At 40.0% G+C, this 16112-nt stretch overlaps 1 protein-coding gene and 1 pseudogene across 1 annotated transcript in view; both read left to right on the forward strand.

Annotated features, from left to right (window-relative positions):
* The window catches only part of LOC120043747 (immunoglobulin lambda-1 light chain-like), a 41225-nt gene extending 25477 nt beyond the window's left edge, over positions 1–15748 (forward strand). The window contains exons 2-6 of the mRNA XM_038988310.1: positions 196–326; positions 423–744; positions 6134–6171; positions 7039–7382; positions 15520–15748. Coding sequence (XP_038844238.1) covers positions 287–326; positions 423–744; positions 6134–6171; positions 7039–7364 — 726 coding nt within the window. The 5' untranslated portion in view covers positions 196–286 and the 3' untranslated portion in view covers positions 7365–7382; positions 15520–15748. The remainder of the gene's footprint in view (positions 1–195; positions 327–422; positions 745–6133; positions 6172–7038; positions 7383–15519) is intronic.
* Positions 11122–15748, forward strand: LOC120043748 (annotated as a pseudogene).
* Positions 15749–16112: the final 364 nt, after the last annotated feature.

Genomic DNA, 16112 nt, shown 5'->3' on the forward strand with positions numbered 1-16112 from the left:
GCGGAAGTCTGTTAACCCCAAGACATGTCAATCAACTATGAGAGTAGCTAGTGATTGTAGAGGCCCCTCCCTCTGGTCCTACGTGGCTTGCTGATAGGTTAACTGTAAAGGCACTTCCCTCTGGTCCTCCTTGGTTGGTGATAGGTTAATTGCAGAGGCCCCTCCCTTTGGTCCTCCCTGTATGTGTCCTTATAGGTGGGTCCTGCAGCCTCTCCTCTCCTCACACTCCAACCCTGCTCATCTCTCAGCTGGACAGTAAGGGCCGTTCACACCACACACTGACAACATGCTGGGGACACTCTGCACTCTCATCACTGCTCTAACATGTAAGGAGTCTGACTTCCTGGAGGTTTTACTTCCTGTTTTATTCATAATGAGTCTGTATGTTTCTCTTTACTACATGTCATCTTCTTATTTCCCAGGTGTCAGTGGTGTGACTGTGGTGACACAGAAGCCTCCTGTTGTGACAGTGAAGAAAGGAGAGACGGCCACCATGGACTGTAACCTGGGGACTGTTGAAAATAGTGCTCGTTGGTATAAACAGGTTCCAGGAGGAGTCCCTCACTATGTGTTAAGGTGGTACCACACTGGTTGGAGCTCTGTAAAATATGGTTCTGGTTTCTCCTCTCCTAAATTCACATCTAATCATCAGTCTAAATCAGATTATCGTTTGATTATTAATTCTGTGGAGGAGACAGACTCAGCAGTGTATTACTGTAATACATGGGACAGCTCTGTTGAAGAGGCTGTATCACAGTGATATACACCATGACAAAAACCTCCTCACCAAACACACTCACTTCTGCTTTCAGATGTTCTGAATATAGACACTAACTGAATGTCAAGTCATCCTGAACCAGTGTGTCTGCAGTAGGAGAACATTCCATGCTTGTGTTTTACACAAAACCCTTCACACATTTACTAGAATGTTGTCATTAACAATTACACCTAGTTGTCACAAAGCATGAATGATAAAGTGATATTCCAGAAGGTTCAGTCCTAACAGAAGACTCCATGTATCAGATAACCTCCATGATAGTCAGTCCCCTGGTTTACAGTAGAGACGTATTACATCAACAGTCATTTAGTGATGTACTGTTAGTTCAGAACCCCACTATCAGGTCCAGATAATATTATGTTATTATACATATTATGACATGCTGATTTAAGTAAACTAACCAACACAACTCACATGAAACTAAATACTGCTCTTTTCAGTGTAACCAAAAGTATCCCATATAGTTTGTTATACCAATCTAAAATATATATAATTTTGATAGTTGAATAGTTACAGTATGTTACGAATCCCTTTGGCCCAGCAGTCTAGGGGGGATGGTAACGAGACCCGTAACATAACTCATGCAAATTATAGTAGTGAAAAAGTAAGTGAGAACGAAATAACCACAGACAACTAAATTACCATCAAACACTCATGGTTTATTTTTAAACACACGGTAAAGGAGGGCAGGAAAAGGGGCTGAGCTGGACCCAAGGAAAGAAACAAATATCCCAAAACACCCCTAAGCTAGTCTAGCCTACTTCAATAGAGCTAACTAACCAAAGATACAGCGGGTGGTCCGCCCAGTTCTAACTAGTGTTCTTAGACAAAGTATTCCTACAGGTAGTGTATGCCCATGGGCGACTTGTCTTGGTTCCCCCTTTTCCCACCATCAAACACACAGTCAAACACCATAACAAAACAATACTCACAGGGTGTCATGTAGTTGCAAACCACAAGCGATCTAGAGAGATTGCATGACATAGAGATCGAGCTCCAGAGAAAACAACTGACAGGGTTTTAAACCAAGGGAAAGGGAATGTGATTGGGTAGGAGAAAAGGAGCAGGTGTCTTCTGATTAGCGACTGATTGGTGACTGATTGGGGAATGATGATTGCCGCCTGTGAGGGGAGAAGGAGAGAAAAGAAATACACACACAGGATACACACACACAGGATACCTGTATCCGTAACACAGTAATTAAAATTGATCAGAAGTCCATCTTTACAGAAGCTGATAGGCTTAGATATAGAGGCCCCCCCCTCTGTTCCTCCCTGTCTGTCTCCTTATAGTTGGGTCCTGCAGCCTCTCCTCTCCTCACACTCCAATCCTGCTCATCTCTCAGCTGGACAGTAAGGGCCATTCACACCACACACTGACATCATGCTGGGGACACTGCACTCTCATCACTGCTCTAACATGTAAGGAGTCTGACTTCCTGGAGGTTTTACTTCCTGTTTTATTATTAATGAGTCTGTATGTTTCTCTTTACTGCATGTCGTCTTCTTATTTCCCAGGTGTCAGTGGTGTGACTGTGGTGACACAGAAGCCTCCTGTTGTGACAGTGAGGAAAGGAGAGGCGCCTCTCTGGACTGTAACATGGGGACTGTTGATGATAGAGACGGCCACTATGGACTGTAACCTGGGGACTGTTGATAATAGAGATGGACACTCTGGACTGTAACATGGGGACTGTTGATGATAGAGACGGCCACTATGGACTGTAACCTGGGGACTGTTGATGATAGAGACGGCCACTATGGACTGTAACCTGGGGACTGTTGATAATAGAGAAGGCCACTCTGGACTGTAACCTGGGGACTGTTCAGTTTAGTGGTGCTCGTTGGTATAAACAGGTTCCAGGGGGAGTCCCTCAGTACGTGTTAAGGTGGTACCACACTGGTTGGAGCTCTGTAGAATATGGTTCTGGTTTCTCCTCTCATAAATTTACATCTAATCATCAGTCTATATCAGATTATTGTTTGATTATTAGCAATGTGGAGGAGACAGACTCAGCAGTGCATTACTGTCAGACTCAAAATGACTCTCCTATCACAGTGATATACACCATGACAAAAACCTCCTCACCAAATACAGTATATCACAAAAGTGAGTGCACCCCTCACATTTTTGTATATATTTGAGTATATCTTTTCATGTGACAAGACTGAAGAAATGATACTTTGCTACAATGTAAAGTAGTGAGTGTACAGCTGGTATAACCGTGTAAATTTGCTGTCCCCTCAAAATAACTCAACACACAGCCATTAATGTCTAAACCACTGACAACAACAGTGAGTACACCCCTAAGTGAAAATGTCCAAATTGGGCCCAAAGTGTCAATATTTTGTGTGGCCACCATCATTTTCCAGCACTGCCTTAACCCTCTCGGGCATGGAGTTCACCAGAGCTTCACAGGTTGCCACTGGAGTCCTCTTCCACTCCTCCATGATGACATCACGGAGCTGGTGGATGTTAGAGACCTTGCACTCCTCCACCTTCCGTTTGAGGATGCCCCACAGATGCTCAATAGGGTTTAGGTCTGGAGACATGCTTGGCCAGTCCATCACCTTTACCCTCAGCTTCTTTAGCAAGGCAGTGGTCGTCTTGGAGGTGTGTTTGGGGTCGTTATCATGTTGGAATACTGCCCTGCGGCCCAGTCTCCGAAGGGAGGTGATCATGCTCTGCTTCAGTATGTCACAGTACATGTTGGCATTCATGGTTCCCTCAATGAACTGTAGCTCCCCAGTGCCGGCAGCACTCATGCAGCCCCAGACCATGACAATCCCACCACCATGCTTGACTGTAGGCAAGACACACTTGTCTTTGTACTCCTCACCTGGTTGCCGCCACACACGCTTGACACCATCTGAACCAAATAAGTTTATCTTGGTCTCATCAGACCACAGGACATGGTTCCAGTAATCCATGTCCTTAGTCTGCTTGTCTTCAGCAAACTGTTTGCGGGCTTTCTTGTGCATCATCTTTAGAACAGGCTTCCTTCTGGGACGACAGCCATGCAGACCAATTTTATGCAGTGTACGGCGTATGGTCTGAGCACTGACAGGCTGACCCCCACCCCTTCAACCTCTGCAGCAATGCTGGCAGCACTCATACGTCTATTTCCCAAAGACAACCTTTGCATATGACGCTGAGCACGTGCACTCAACTTCTTTGGTCGACCATGGAGAGGCCTGTTCTGAGTGGAACCTGTCCAGTTAAACCGCTGTATGGTCTTGGCCACCGTGCTGCAGCTCAGTTTCAGGGTCTTGGCAATCTTCTTATAGCCCAGGCCATCTTTATGTAGAGCAACAACTCTTTTTTCAGATCCTCAGAGAGTTCTTTGCCATGAGGTGCCATGTTGATCTTCCAGTGACCAGTCAGTATGAGGGAGTGTGAGAGCGATGACGTGTGTACTCACTTTTGTGATATACTGTACACTCACTTCTGCTTCGTGGCAGAGGGGTGAACTCCAAGAAACATCAGTTGGTCAGTGATTATTATAACAATATATACATGTCACAATGGGAGATCTGGAAATGGAAGAACCATTCATTCCTACATGTCAAAAAGATTATAAGAAGACATTGTCTGAAAGGAAACTGATGTTGTCTCTCTTGTTGTGATCATCATCATCATCATCAGGTCAATACTGCATCATATGGATATTGCTTTAACTCAGTGCTTCTCAATTATTTTCTGTTACGCCCCCCCTAGGAAGAAGTAAACATTTTGCGCCCCCCAACTCTCCGCCGCTACTGTAAATAGTATCATTTGTCTATAAAATTGTTATAAGTACACCTCTGCATAACATTGTATCCTTATTAACATTAAAGAAAACAAAAAAGAAAGAAATATAGATCAACTTACAACAAAAAATAACTTTATTACCATTGTTTTTTAGTCTGTAACAGAAAAGACTTAAAGTGCATCGATTTGCCTGGGGGAAAAAAAAAAAAGTGCTCGCTGGTTTACTGAAGTAGCATTCACAAAGCGGGAGGATTGTTGGCAATATTCCGCACGTTTTCGCTGAAAAAACTCAAGCGGCTTATCAGCGTGATTGGGGTGTAATGTCTTTAAGTGACGCCTTAATTTATTTGGCTTCATGCTGTCCACTGCCAACATTTTTAGACACAGTAAACATACCGGTCTTTCCTCGTCTCCCACCGTAGTCACAGTGAAGCCAAGCGCTACATACGCGTCGTCATATTTCCTCGTCTTAGCTTTCGGGAGACTTACGTTTGTCTCATTATCTCCGTCTCTCTCCGCCTTTCTTTTCATCCCTGTTAAATATTTTTCCATGGTGTCTCTTAAGGGTTTGTTATCTGCACTTCATATCTCCTGCTCTGTGCTGTGTGCTCTTGTTCGGTGCAAAAAAAAACTACTCCCTGCTGGCAAAAAAAAGCATGTTCCCCGTGGTCACACGCGGGGGCGCGCCCCACTATTTGAGAAGGACTGCTTTAACTGATGGATTCAAAAGGACCAGACACCAACAGCAGAATATGATGCTATACTATATACTGTTACTTCATAGAGAGGAACTCTAGAAAAACCTGAGATGTTTGTAGAGAAAGTGAAGCTCTGTCTGAATGGGATGTTTCAGTTACTGTCCTCTCAGTAGAGAGAGTGAAGCTCTGTCTGAATGGGATGTTTCAGTTCCTGTCCTCTCAGTAGAGAGAGTGAAGCTCTGTCTGAATGGGATGTTTCAGTTCCTGTCCTCTCAGTAGAGAGAGTGAAGCTCTGTCTGAATGGATGTTTCGCTTCCTGTCCTCTCAGTAGAGAGAGTGAAGCTCTGTCTAAATGGGATGTTTCAGTTCCTGTCCTCTCAGTAGAGAGAGTGAAGCTCTGTCTGAATGGGATGTTTCAGTTCCTGTCCTCTCAGTAGTGAGAGTGAAGCTCTGTCTGAATGGGATGTTTCAGTTCCTGTCCTCTCAGTAGAGAGAGTGAAGCTCTGTCTGAATGGGATGTTTCAGTTCCTGTCCTCTCAGTAGAGAGAGTGAAGCTCTGTCTGAATGGGATGTTTCAGTTCCTGTCCTCTCAGTAGTGAGAGTGAAGCTCTGTCTGAATGGGATGTTTCAGTTCCTGTCCTCTCAGTAGAGAGAGTGAAGCTCTGTCTGAATGGGATGTTTCAGTTCCTGTCCTCTCAGTAGAGAGAGTGAAGCTCTGTCTGAATGGGATGTTTCAGTTCCTGTCCTCTCAGTAGAGAGAGTGAAGCTCTGTCTGAATGGATGTTTCAGTTCCTGTCCTCTCAGTAGAGAGAGTGAAGCTCTGTCTGAATGGGATGTTTCAGTTCCTGTCCTCTCAGTAGAGAGAGTGAGGAGGTTTTTGTACGGCTGTGTATACAAACTGAATCACTGTGGTATTCGGACAAGGAACCAAGCTCATTGTCACTGGTGAGTACCCTTTCTTTTAACCTTATATTTTTGTTTTCAAGGTTTTTTGTAATACATAATAGTTAATAGAGTTACATATTTAACATTATATTCTTATTTCATATTTATCTAGTGTAAATAACCTACTTTGTGGACTGATTATCAAGAGTCATGGACACCATGTGACAGCTTCATAGCCTACAGTATATCTGTAGTTGTTGATTTCACATTTAAACATAAAAAACGTGATGGACTATTTGACCATGTAGGTTACTGCTGTCACTTGACAACACTACTCATTTATAATGTCTCATACAATAATAATATATTTACTCAGAGGTAGATTTGAATGTGAAGTCGACATAAAGTTGTATCAACCTTTAAAATGTTGGTCCCACGTTATATTAAATAATGATAAAACCATGTATATGGTAGTTACACACAATGTTGCTACATGATTCATTACATTGCAGGCTACTACATTACAGTTGGTAACTCTGTTTGCTGGTTGACTAGTAGTAGGATATATGTTTGATTGTATCCCTCATTCAAGCAAATCTGACTTCTTGATTATGTTTAAACTTAGAGATCTGAACTCATTATCCACTTGCACAGAAATCTGCTTCACCTCTGAAAAGTCACATATGGAGAGTTACTTAGAAAGTTTCTAAATAAGTCCAGCTACAAACAGAGATATGAGTAATATGTAACTATAGAATTACATGGTTTTAGTGCCTTTTCATTTGAGCCCAACATGTTAATTGTTTGTAGCCTTTGAGAAAACGTTGTATTTTTTATTCTACAGTATAATCACACAACCCTGTTTCATTCTACTAACATATCAAATGATTTAGTGTAATATTTATTCTGCTCATTCCATTGGTCCAGACTCTACCCTCCCTCCGCCTGTCTTGACCATCTTCCCTCCGTCCAGCGATGAGTTGAAGTCCAGCAAAGTCACCCTGGTGTGTCTGGCCAGTCAGATGGCCATGGGCTACGCCGATGTCAGCTGGACAGCGGGAGGGAATCCGGTCACCGGCGGCATCGCTACGAGTGGCCCGGTGCCGCAAGCCGACAAGACGTTCCAACTCAGCAGCTGTCTGACCGTTGACACGTCAGAATGGAACCAGGACAAAGTGTTCTCGTGTAAAGTCACCGCGGGCTCCAAGTTCGCTGAGAAAGACATCAAGAAGTCTGTATGCAGCACTGAATAGCCTGAGAACCATTGTAATGTCCATTTGATTTTCTACATCACTTTTCAAGATATTGTTAGAATTATAATTTTTCTTTGCATATATACTGCATACATTCTGTTCCAAAAAAGAGAGAAATAGCTCCTAATACTTATATCATAGGCTATATGATAAGTTTGAAATTAATTGATTTGCTGACTTATAATAGAGGAATAGTTAGAGCTTTGCTGTATTGTGGATATTAAATAAAGAACATTCTAAAGAACAAGTGTTTGTATTTGAGCATGTTGATGAACATCAGTGTTAGCAGCACTAAATGAGGGGGAGTTTAACTGAACTCAAATAGAGCAGCCTGCTCTCTGACTTTAGTCCAGATCCAGAAATAGTTGATCTAGATATCCAGGATGTAGAGCAGGTTTACTGTAATGTTAATGAATAACCAGAGATGGACCAGAGGTTTAAATTACAACTTCACATTATTGAGAACCTTCATTAGTGTGATATGATTGTATTATAAGATCATTCTGAAAGTATATATTTAATAATCTATTTAAAATAGTTGATTTGAAAAGGCTACTTGATTATTTCCTAGGCAATATTTGCTTTTACTTTTCACTGTATGAAGAATTAAAACAACAGTACAGTAACATGATAAATTCAATATATTCATAGTTTATATTCAATAGTGTTATAAGCGTACGTCTTACTATAATGTACAATAACATTTTACTCATGAATCTTTTCTCTCCGTACATCTTTGCCAGCAGGGGGAAAAATAAGAGATATAATATTATAATATGCTTCCACCTTGTGGCTCAAACAGTTGTATTTCATTATAGTTGTAGTTCACTATAGTTGTAGTTCATTATAATTGTATTTCATTATAGTTGTAGTTCATTATAGTTGTAGTTCATTATAGTTGTAGTTCATTATAGTTGTAGTTCATTATAGTTGTAGTTCAATATAGTTGTATTTCATTATAGTTGTATTTCATTATAGTTGTATTTCATTATAGTTGTATTTCATTACAGTTGTATTTCATTATAGTAGTATTTCATTATAGTTGTATTTCATTATAGTTGTATTTCATTATAGTAGTATTTCATTATAGTAGTATTTCATTATAGTTGTATTTCATTATAGTTGTATTTCATTATAGTTGTAGTTCATTATAGTTGTATTTCATTAGTTGTATTTCATTATAGTTGTATTTCATTATAGTTGTATTTCATTATAGTTGTATTTCATTATAGTTGTATTTCATTATAGTAGTATTTCATTATAGTTGTATTTCATTATAGTAGTATTTCATTATAGTTGTATTTCATTATAGTTGTATTTCATTATAGTTGTATTTCATTATAGTAGTATTTCATTATATTTGTATTTCATTATAGTTGTATTTCAGTTGTATTTCATTATAGTAGTATTTCATTATAGTTGTATTTCATAGTAGTTGTATTTCATTATAGTAGTATTTCATTATAGTAGTATTTCATTATAGTTGTATTTCACAGTAGTTGTATTTCATTATAGTTGTATTTCATTATAGTTGTATTTCATTATAGTAGTATTTCATTATAGTTGTATTTCATAGTAGTTGTATTTCATTATAGTAGTATTTCATTATAGTACTATTTCATTATAGTTGTATTTCATTATAGTTGTATTTCATTATAGTTGTATTTCATTATAGTAGTATTTCATTATAGTTGTATTTCATTATAGTAGTATTTCATTATAGTTGTATTTCATAGTAGTTGTATTTCATTATAGTTGTATTTCATTATAGTAGTATTTCATTATAGTTGTATTTCATTATAGTTGTATTTCATTATAGTTGTATTTCATTATAGTTGTATTTCATTATAGTTGTATTTCACTATAGTTGTATTTCATAGTAGTTGTATTTCATTATAGTTGTATTTCATTATAGTTGTAGTTCATTATAGTTGTATTTCATTGTAGTTGTATTTCATTATAGTAGTATTTCATTATAGTTGTATTTCATTATAGTTGTATTTCAGTTGTATTTCATTATAGTAGTATTTCATTATAGTTGTATTTCATAGTAGTTGTATTTCATTATAGTAGTATTTCATTATAGTTGTATTTCATTATAGTTGTATTTCATAGTAGTTGTATTTCATTATAGTTGTATTTCATTATAGTTGTATTTCATTATAGTTGTATTTCATTATAGTAGTATTTCATTATAGTTGTATTTTCATAGTAGTTGTATTTCATTATAGTAGTATTTCATTATAGTACTATTTCATTATAGTTGTATTTCATTATAGTAGTATTTCATTATAGTTGTATTTCATTATAGTAGTATTTCATTATAGTAGTATTTCATTATAGTTGTATTTCATTATAGTAGTATTTCATTATAGTTGTATTTCATAGTAGTTGTATTTCATTATAGTTGTATTTCATTATAGTTGTATTTCATTATAGTTGTATTTCATTATAGTTGTATTTCATTATAGTTGTATTTCATTATAGTTGTATTTCATTGTAATCATTTCCAGACTAAATCCATCACCAGTTTCAAATCAATCATAAATGACGTTATTGAAAGTTAGTGTACAATATCTCTGTTGTCAGTACAAAGCTCTGCTCAGTTCTGTGTTGGACTGGTTCAGAGAGGAGTGTAGTGATGTAGTTGAGACTAAATCAGTCTAACTAAGGTTTAGGGACCCTCCTTCCTCTGGTCCTCATGAACCATTGTCCTGTTCCATTTTCTCTCTCTGTGTCCTCATCTGGTTCCTCACATCTGTCCTCGGTGGTGCCCTCACTCTAAGTCTGGTCTTGTTCACATTGGGGAGAATCCTAACATGCATTTCAGTCACATTTTCACTTAGTCTCCCATTGGCATCAATGCATGACTAAGTAAAGATTCACCTGATTTGGAAGTTTGGATTCACCCCACTGTGCATCAGTGATCAGAATAGAGTCTGCAGTTCTATCAACGTCCACCAGAGGAGGACATACGACCACCAATAATGACTGAGGAAAGATCTACATGTACTTTACAACAGGAACAGCTGTCTGTAGACCACTGGTTTCAGTCCCACCCAAAGACCAGCTGATAGTTTCATATCTACTATCTCTAGTTATCAGAGTCATTCACCAGGGACGTGTTCTAGATCTGACATTGAGTTACAGGCAGTGATGTGTTGCTCCCCTTCTCCCCCAGCACACACCTGCTCCCCCTCCCCTCCTCCTCTCCTTATTTATAGCTTCATGTAAATGAAAGGGTAATTTTATCTCCTCTCAGAACTGTGTGGGGGAAGGGGGGTGGTGGGGGGGTCTGCAGGTGACCAGAGGAGTGGACTGAAACTGAAAATGTGTCCCAAATGGCACTATGTTCCCTTTATAGTGCACTACTTTTGACAAAGGCCCATTGGGTTCTGGTCAACAGTAGTGCACTATAAAGGGAATAGGGAGACATCCTGAGTACCTCATAATTATGTTGGTCTTGTATAGAACTAGTAAAGGATAATAAACTCCATTCATGGTTTGATGGAGGTAGGAGATTAGATACCTCATCATTATGTTAGTCTTGTGAAGAACTAGTATAGGATATTAAACTCCAGTTATGGTTTGATGGAGGTAGAATAGGAGTCAGTGAAGAAGACAGGGCCTCATGTAGAGCAATGAGAATAGCTGGTGATTGGTTAACTTTAGAGGCCCCTCCCTCTGTTCTTCCCTGTCTGTCTCCTTATAGGTGGGTCCTGCAGCCTCTCCTCTCCTCACACTTCAACCCTGCTCATCTCTCAGCTGGACAGTAAGGGCCGTTCACACCACACACTGACAACATGCTGGGGACACTCTGCACTCTCATCACTGCTCTAACATGTAAGGAATAACTATATGTTCAACATGAATCACAAAAAGCCATTAGAAGTTGTTAATTCATGTATGATGAAATGTCTTAAATTGTATTTCATTCCCACAGATGTCAGTTGCCAGAAAGCAGTGACACAGACACCTTCAGTACTGACTGTCAGTACAAAGGGGACTGCTACTTTTTACTGTGACATTACCAAAGATGAAGGCAATTATGTAATCTGGTATAAACAGGTTCCAGGAGGAGTTCCTCAGTATGTATTAGGTAATTACTATACAGACGACTTGCCTGATCAATATGGATCTGGTTTCTCCTCTGATCGTTTCACATCTAAAGCCACGTCTGATAAGGATTATCAGTTTATAATCAGTAATGTGGAGGAGACAGACTCAGCAGTGTATTACTGTCAGACATGGGACGACTCTGTTAAAGAGAACGTATCACAGTGATATACACCATGACAAAAACCTCCTCACCAAACACACTCACTTCTGCTTTCAGATGTTCTGAATATAGACACTAACTGAATGTCAAGTCATCCTGAACCAGTGTGTCTGCAGTAGGAGAACATTCCATGCTTGTGTTTTACACAAAACCCTTCACACATTTACTAGAATGTTGTCATTAACAATTACACCTAGTTGTCACAAAGCATGAATGATAAAGTGATATTCCAGAAGGTTCAGTCCTAACAGAAGACTCCATGTATCAGACAACCTCCATGATAGTCAGTCCCCTGGTTTACAGTAGAGACGTATGACATCAACAGTCATTTAGTGATGTACTGTTAGTTCAGAACCCCACTATCAGGTCCAGATAATATTATTATAATGTTATTATTATACATATTATGACACGCTGATTTAAACTAACTAACATAACTGAGAAGAAACAAAATACTGATCTGCAACAAAACAAATCCAATATGTTTATGAAATAGTCCTATCTCAAATATTTCCATTTTGTATAGTTGAATAGTGACTCTAATTGAAATGTATGTCACAGTTATGAAAATATAGTATATAGATATAGTATCCGTCCAGATATTATTTAGAAATCTGTCTGTTGGTCTTGTGAAGACCCAGATACAGTACGTTTGAGAGTAGGTAGTGATTGGTTAACTGTAGAGGCCCCTCCCTCTGGTCCTCCCTGGCTTGGTGATAGGTTAACTGTAGAGACCCCTCCCTCTAGTCCTCCCTGGCTGTCTCCTTATAGGTGGGTCCTGCAGCCTCTCCTCTCCTCACACTCCAACCCTGCTCATCTCTCAGCTGGACAGTAAGGGCCGTTCACACCACACACTGACAACATGCTGGGGACACTCTGCACTCTCATCACTGCTCTAACATGTAAGGAGTCTGACTTCCTGGAGGTTTTACTTCCTGGTTTATTCATAATGAGTCTGTATGTTTCTCTTTACTACATGTCATCTTCTTATTTCCCAGGTGTCAGTGGTGTGACTGTGGTGACACAGAAGCCTCCTGTTGTGACAGTAAGCAAAGGAGACACGCCCACTCTGGACTGTAACCTGGGGACTGTTGATAATAGAGACGGCCACTCTGGACTGTAACCTGGGGACTGTTGATGATAGAGACAGACACTCTGGACTGTAACCTGGGGACTGTTGATAATAGAGACAGACACTATGGACTGTAACCTGGGGACTGTTGATAATAGAGACGGCCACTCTGGACTGTAACCTGGGGACTGTTGATAATAGAGACGGCTACACTGGACTGTAACCTGGGGACTGTTGATAATAGAGACGGCCACTATGAACTGTAACCTGGGGACTGTTGATAATGGAGACTGCCACTCTGGACTGTAACCTGGGGACTGTTGATAATAGAGACGGCCACTATGGACTGTAACCTGGGGACTGTTGATAAGAGACGGCTACACTGGACTGTAACCTGTGGACTGTTGATAGTAGAGATTGGCACTCTGGACTGTAACCTGTGGACTGTTGATAATAGAGAAAGCCACTCTGGACTGTAACCTGGGGACTGTTGATAATAGAGACGGCCACTCTGGACTGTAACCAGTGGACTGTTGATAGTAGAGATTGGCACTCTGGACTGTAACCTGTGGACTGTTGATAATAGAGAAAGCCACTCTGGACTGTAACCTGGGGACTGTTGATAATAGAGACGGACACTCTGGACTGTAACCTGGGGACTGTTGATAGTAGAGACGGCCACTCTGGACTGTAACCTGGGGACTGTTGATGATAGAGACGGCCACTCTGGACTGTAACCTGGGGACTGTTGATAATAGAGACGGCCACTCTGGACTGTAACCTGGGGACTGTTGATGATAGAGACGGCCACTCTGGACTGTAACCTGGGGACTGTTGATAATAGAGACGGCCACTCTGGACTGTAACCTGGGGACTGTTGATAATAGAGACGGACACTCTGGACTGTAACCTGGGGACTGTTGATAATAGAGACGGCCACTATGGACTGTAACTTGGGGACTATTGATAGTAGAGACGGCCACTCTGGACTGTAACCTGGGGACTGTTGATAATAGAGACGGCCACTATGGACTGTAACCTGGGGACTGTTCAGGATAGTGGTGCTCGTTGGTATAAACAGGTTCCAGGGGGAGTCCCTCAGTACGTGTTAAGGTGGTACCACACTGGTTGGAGCTCTGTAGAATATGGTTCTGGTTTCTCCTCTCCTAAATTTACATCTAATCATCAGTCTAAATCAGATTATTGTTTGATCATTAATACTGTGGAGGAGACAGACTCCGCAGTGTATTATTGTAAGACACATGATGCTAATGAAATCGTATCACAGTGATATACACCATGACAAAACCTCCTCACCAAATACACTCACTTCTGCTTCATGCGCGTCAGAGGGGTGAACTCTAACAAACAGAAGTTGATCAGTGATTATTATAACAATATATACATGGCACAATGGGAGATCTGGAAATGGAGGAACCATTCATTCCTACATGTCAAAAAGATTATAAGAAGACATTGTCTGAAAGGAAACTGATGTTGTCTCTCTTGTTGTGATCATCACCAACATCATCACCATCATCATCATCATCATCATCATCATCATCAGGTCAATACTGCATCATATGGATATTGCTTTAACTGATGAATTCAAAAGGACCAGACACCAACAGCAGAATATGATCCTATACTATATACTGTTACTTCATAGAGAGGAACTCTAGAAAAGCCTGAGATGTTTGTAGAGAGAGTGAAGCTCTGTCTGAATGGGATGTTTCAGTTCCTGTCCTCTCAGTAGAGAGAGTGAAGCTGTGTCTGAATGGGATGTTTCAGTTCCTGTCCTCTCAGTAGAGAGAGTGAAGCTCTGTCTGAATGGGATGTTTCAGTTCCTGTCCTCTCAGTAGAGAGAGTGAAGCTCTGTCTGAATGGGATGTTTCAGTTCCTGTCCTCTCAGTAGAGAGAGTGAAGCTCTGTCTGAATGGGATGTTTCAGTTCCTGTCCTCTCAGTAGAGAGAGTGAAGCTCTGTCTGAATGGGATGTTTCAGTTCCTGTCCTCTCAGTAGAGAGAGCTAGGAGGTTTTTGTACGGCTGTGTATACAAACTGAATCACTGTGGTATTCGGACAAGGAACCAAGCTCATTGTCAGTGGTGAGTACCCTTTCTTTTAACCTTATTTTTGTTTTCAAGGTTTTTTGTAATACGTAATAGTTAATAGAGTTACATATTTAACATTATATTCTTATTTCATATATATTTAGTGTAAATAACCTACTTTGTGGACTGATTATCAAGAGTCATGGACACCATGTGACAGCTTCAGAGCCTACAGTATATCTGTAGTTGTTGATTTCACATTTAAACTTAAAAAATGTAATGGGCTATTTTAGCCTTTGAGAAAACGTTTTATTTTTTATTCTACAGTATAATCACACAACCCTGTTTCATTCTACTAACATATCAAATGATTTAGTGTAATATTTATTCTGCTCATTCCATTGGTCCAGACTCTACCCTCCCTCCGCCTGTCTTGACCCTTCCCTCCGTCCAGCGATGAGTTGAAGTCCAGCAAAGTCACCCTGGTGTGTCTGGCCAGTCAGATGGCCATGGGCTACGCTGATGTCAGCTGGACAACGGGAGGGAATCCGGTCACCGGCGGCATCGCTACGAGTGGCCCGGTGCCGCAAGCCGACAAGACGTTCCAACTCAGCAGCTGTCTGACCGTTGACACGTCAGAATGGAACCAGGACAAAGTGTTCTCATGTAAAGTCACCGCGGGCTCCAAGTTCGCTGAGAAAGACATCAAGAAGTCTGTATGCAGCACTGAATAGCCTGAGAACCATTGTAATGTCCAGTTGATTTTCTACATCACTTTTCAAGATATTGTTAATGCATTAGAAGTTTAACCTGCATATATACATTATGTTCCATAAAAGATAAATAGCTAATCACACTGATATCATAGGCTATATGATAAGTATACTCTGTATATTTGAAATGGGTTGCTTTGCAGATGTATAATAGAGGAATAGTTAGAGCTTTGCTGTATTGTGGATATTAAATAAAGAACATTCTAAAGAACAAGTGTTTGTATTTGAGCATGTTGATGAACATCAGTGTTAGCAGCACTAAATGAGGGGGAGTTTAACTGAACTCAAATAGAGCAGCTCTCTTTAATCCAGATCCAGAAATAGTTGATCTAGATATCCAGGATGTAGAGCAGGTTTACTGTAATGTTAATGAATAACCAGAGATGGGCCAGAGGTTTAGTTTAAATTACTTCACATTATTGAGAACCTTCATTAGTGTGATATGATTGTATTATAAGATCATTCTGAAAGTATATATTTAATAATCTATTTAAAATAGTTGATTTGAAAAGGAAACTTGATTATTTCCCAGGCAATATTTGCTTGTACTTTTCACTGTATGAAGAATTAAA

This window comes from Salvelinus namaycush, chromosome 3 (genome assembly GCF_016432855.1).
Source record: "Salvelinus namaycush isolate Seneca chromosome 3, SaNama_1.0, whole genome shotgun sequence".
In the NCBI taxonomy this organism is placed as follows: domain Eukaryota; kingdom Metazoa; phylum Chordata; class Actinopteri; order Salmoniformes; family Salmonidae; genus Salvelinus; species Salvelinus namaycush.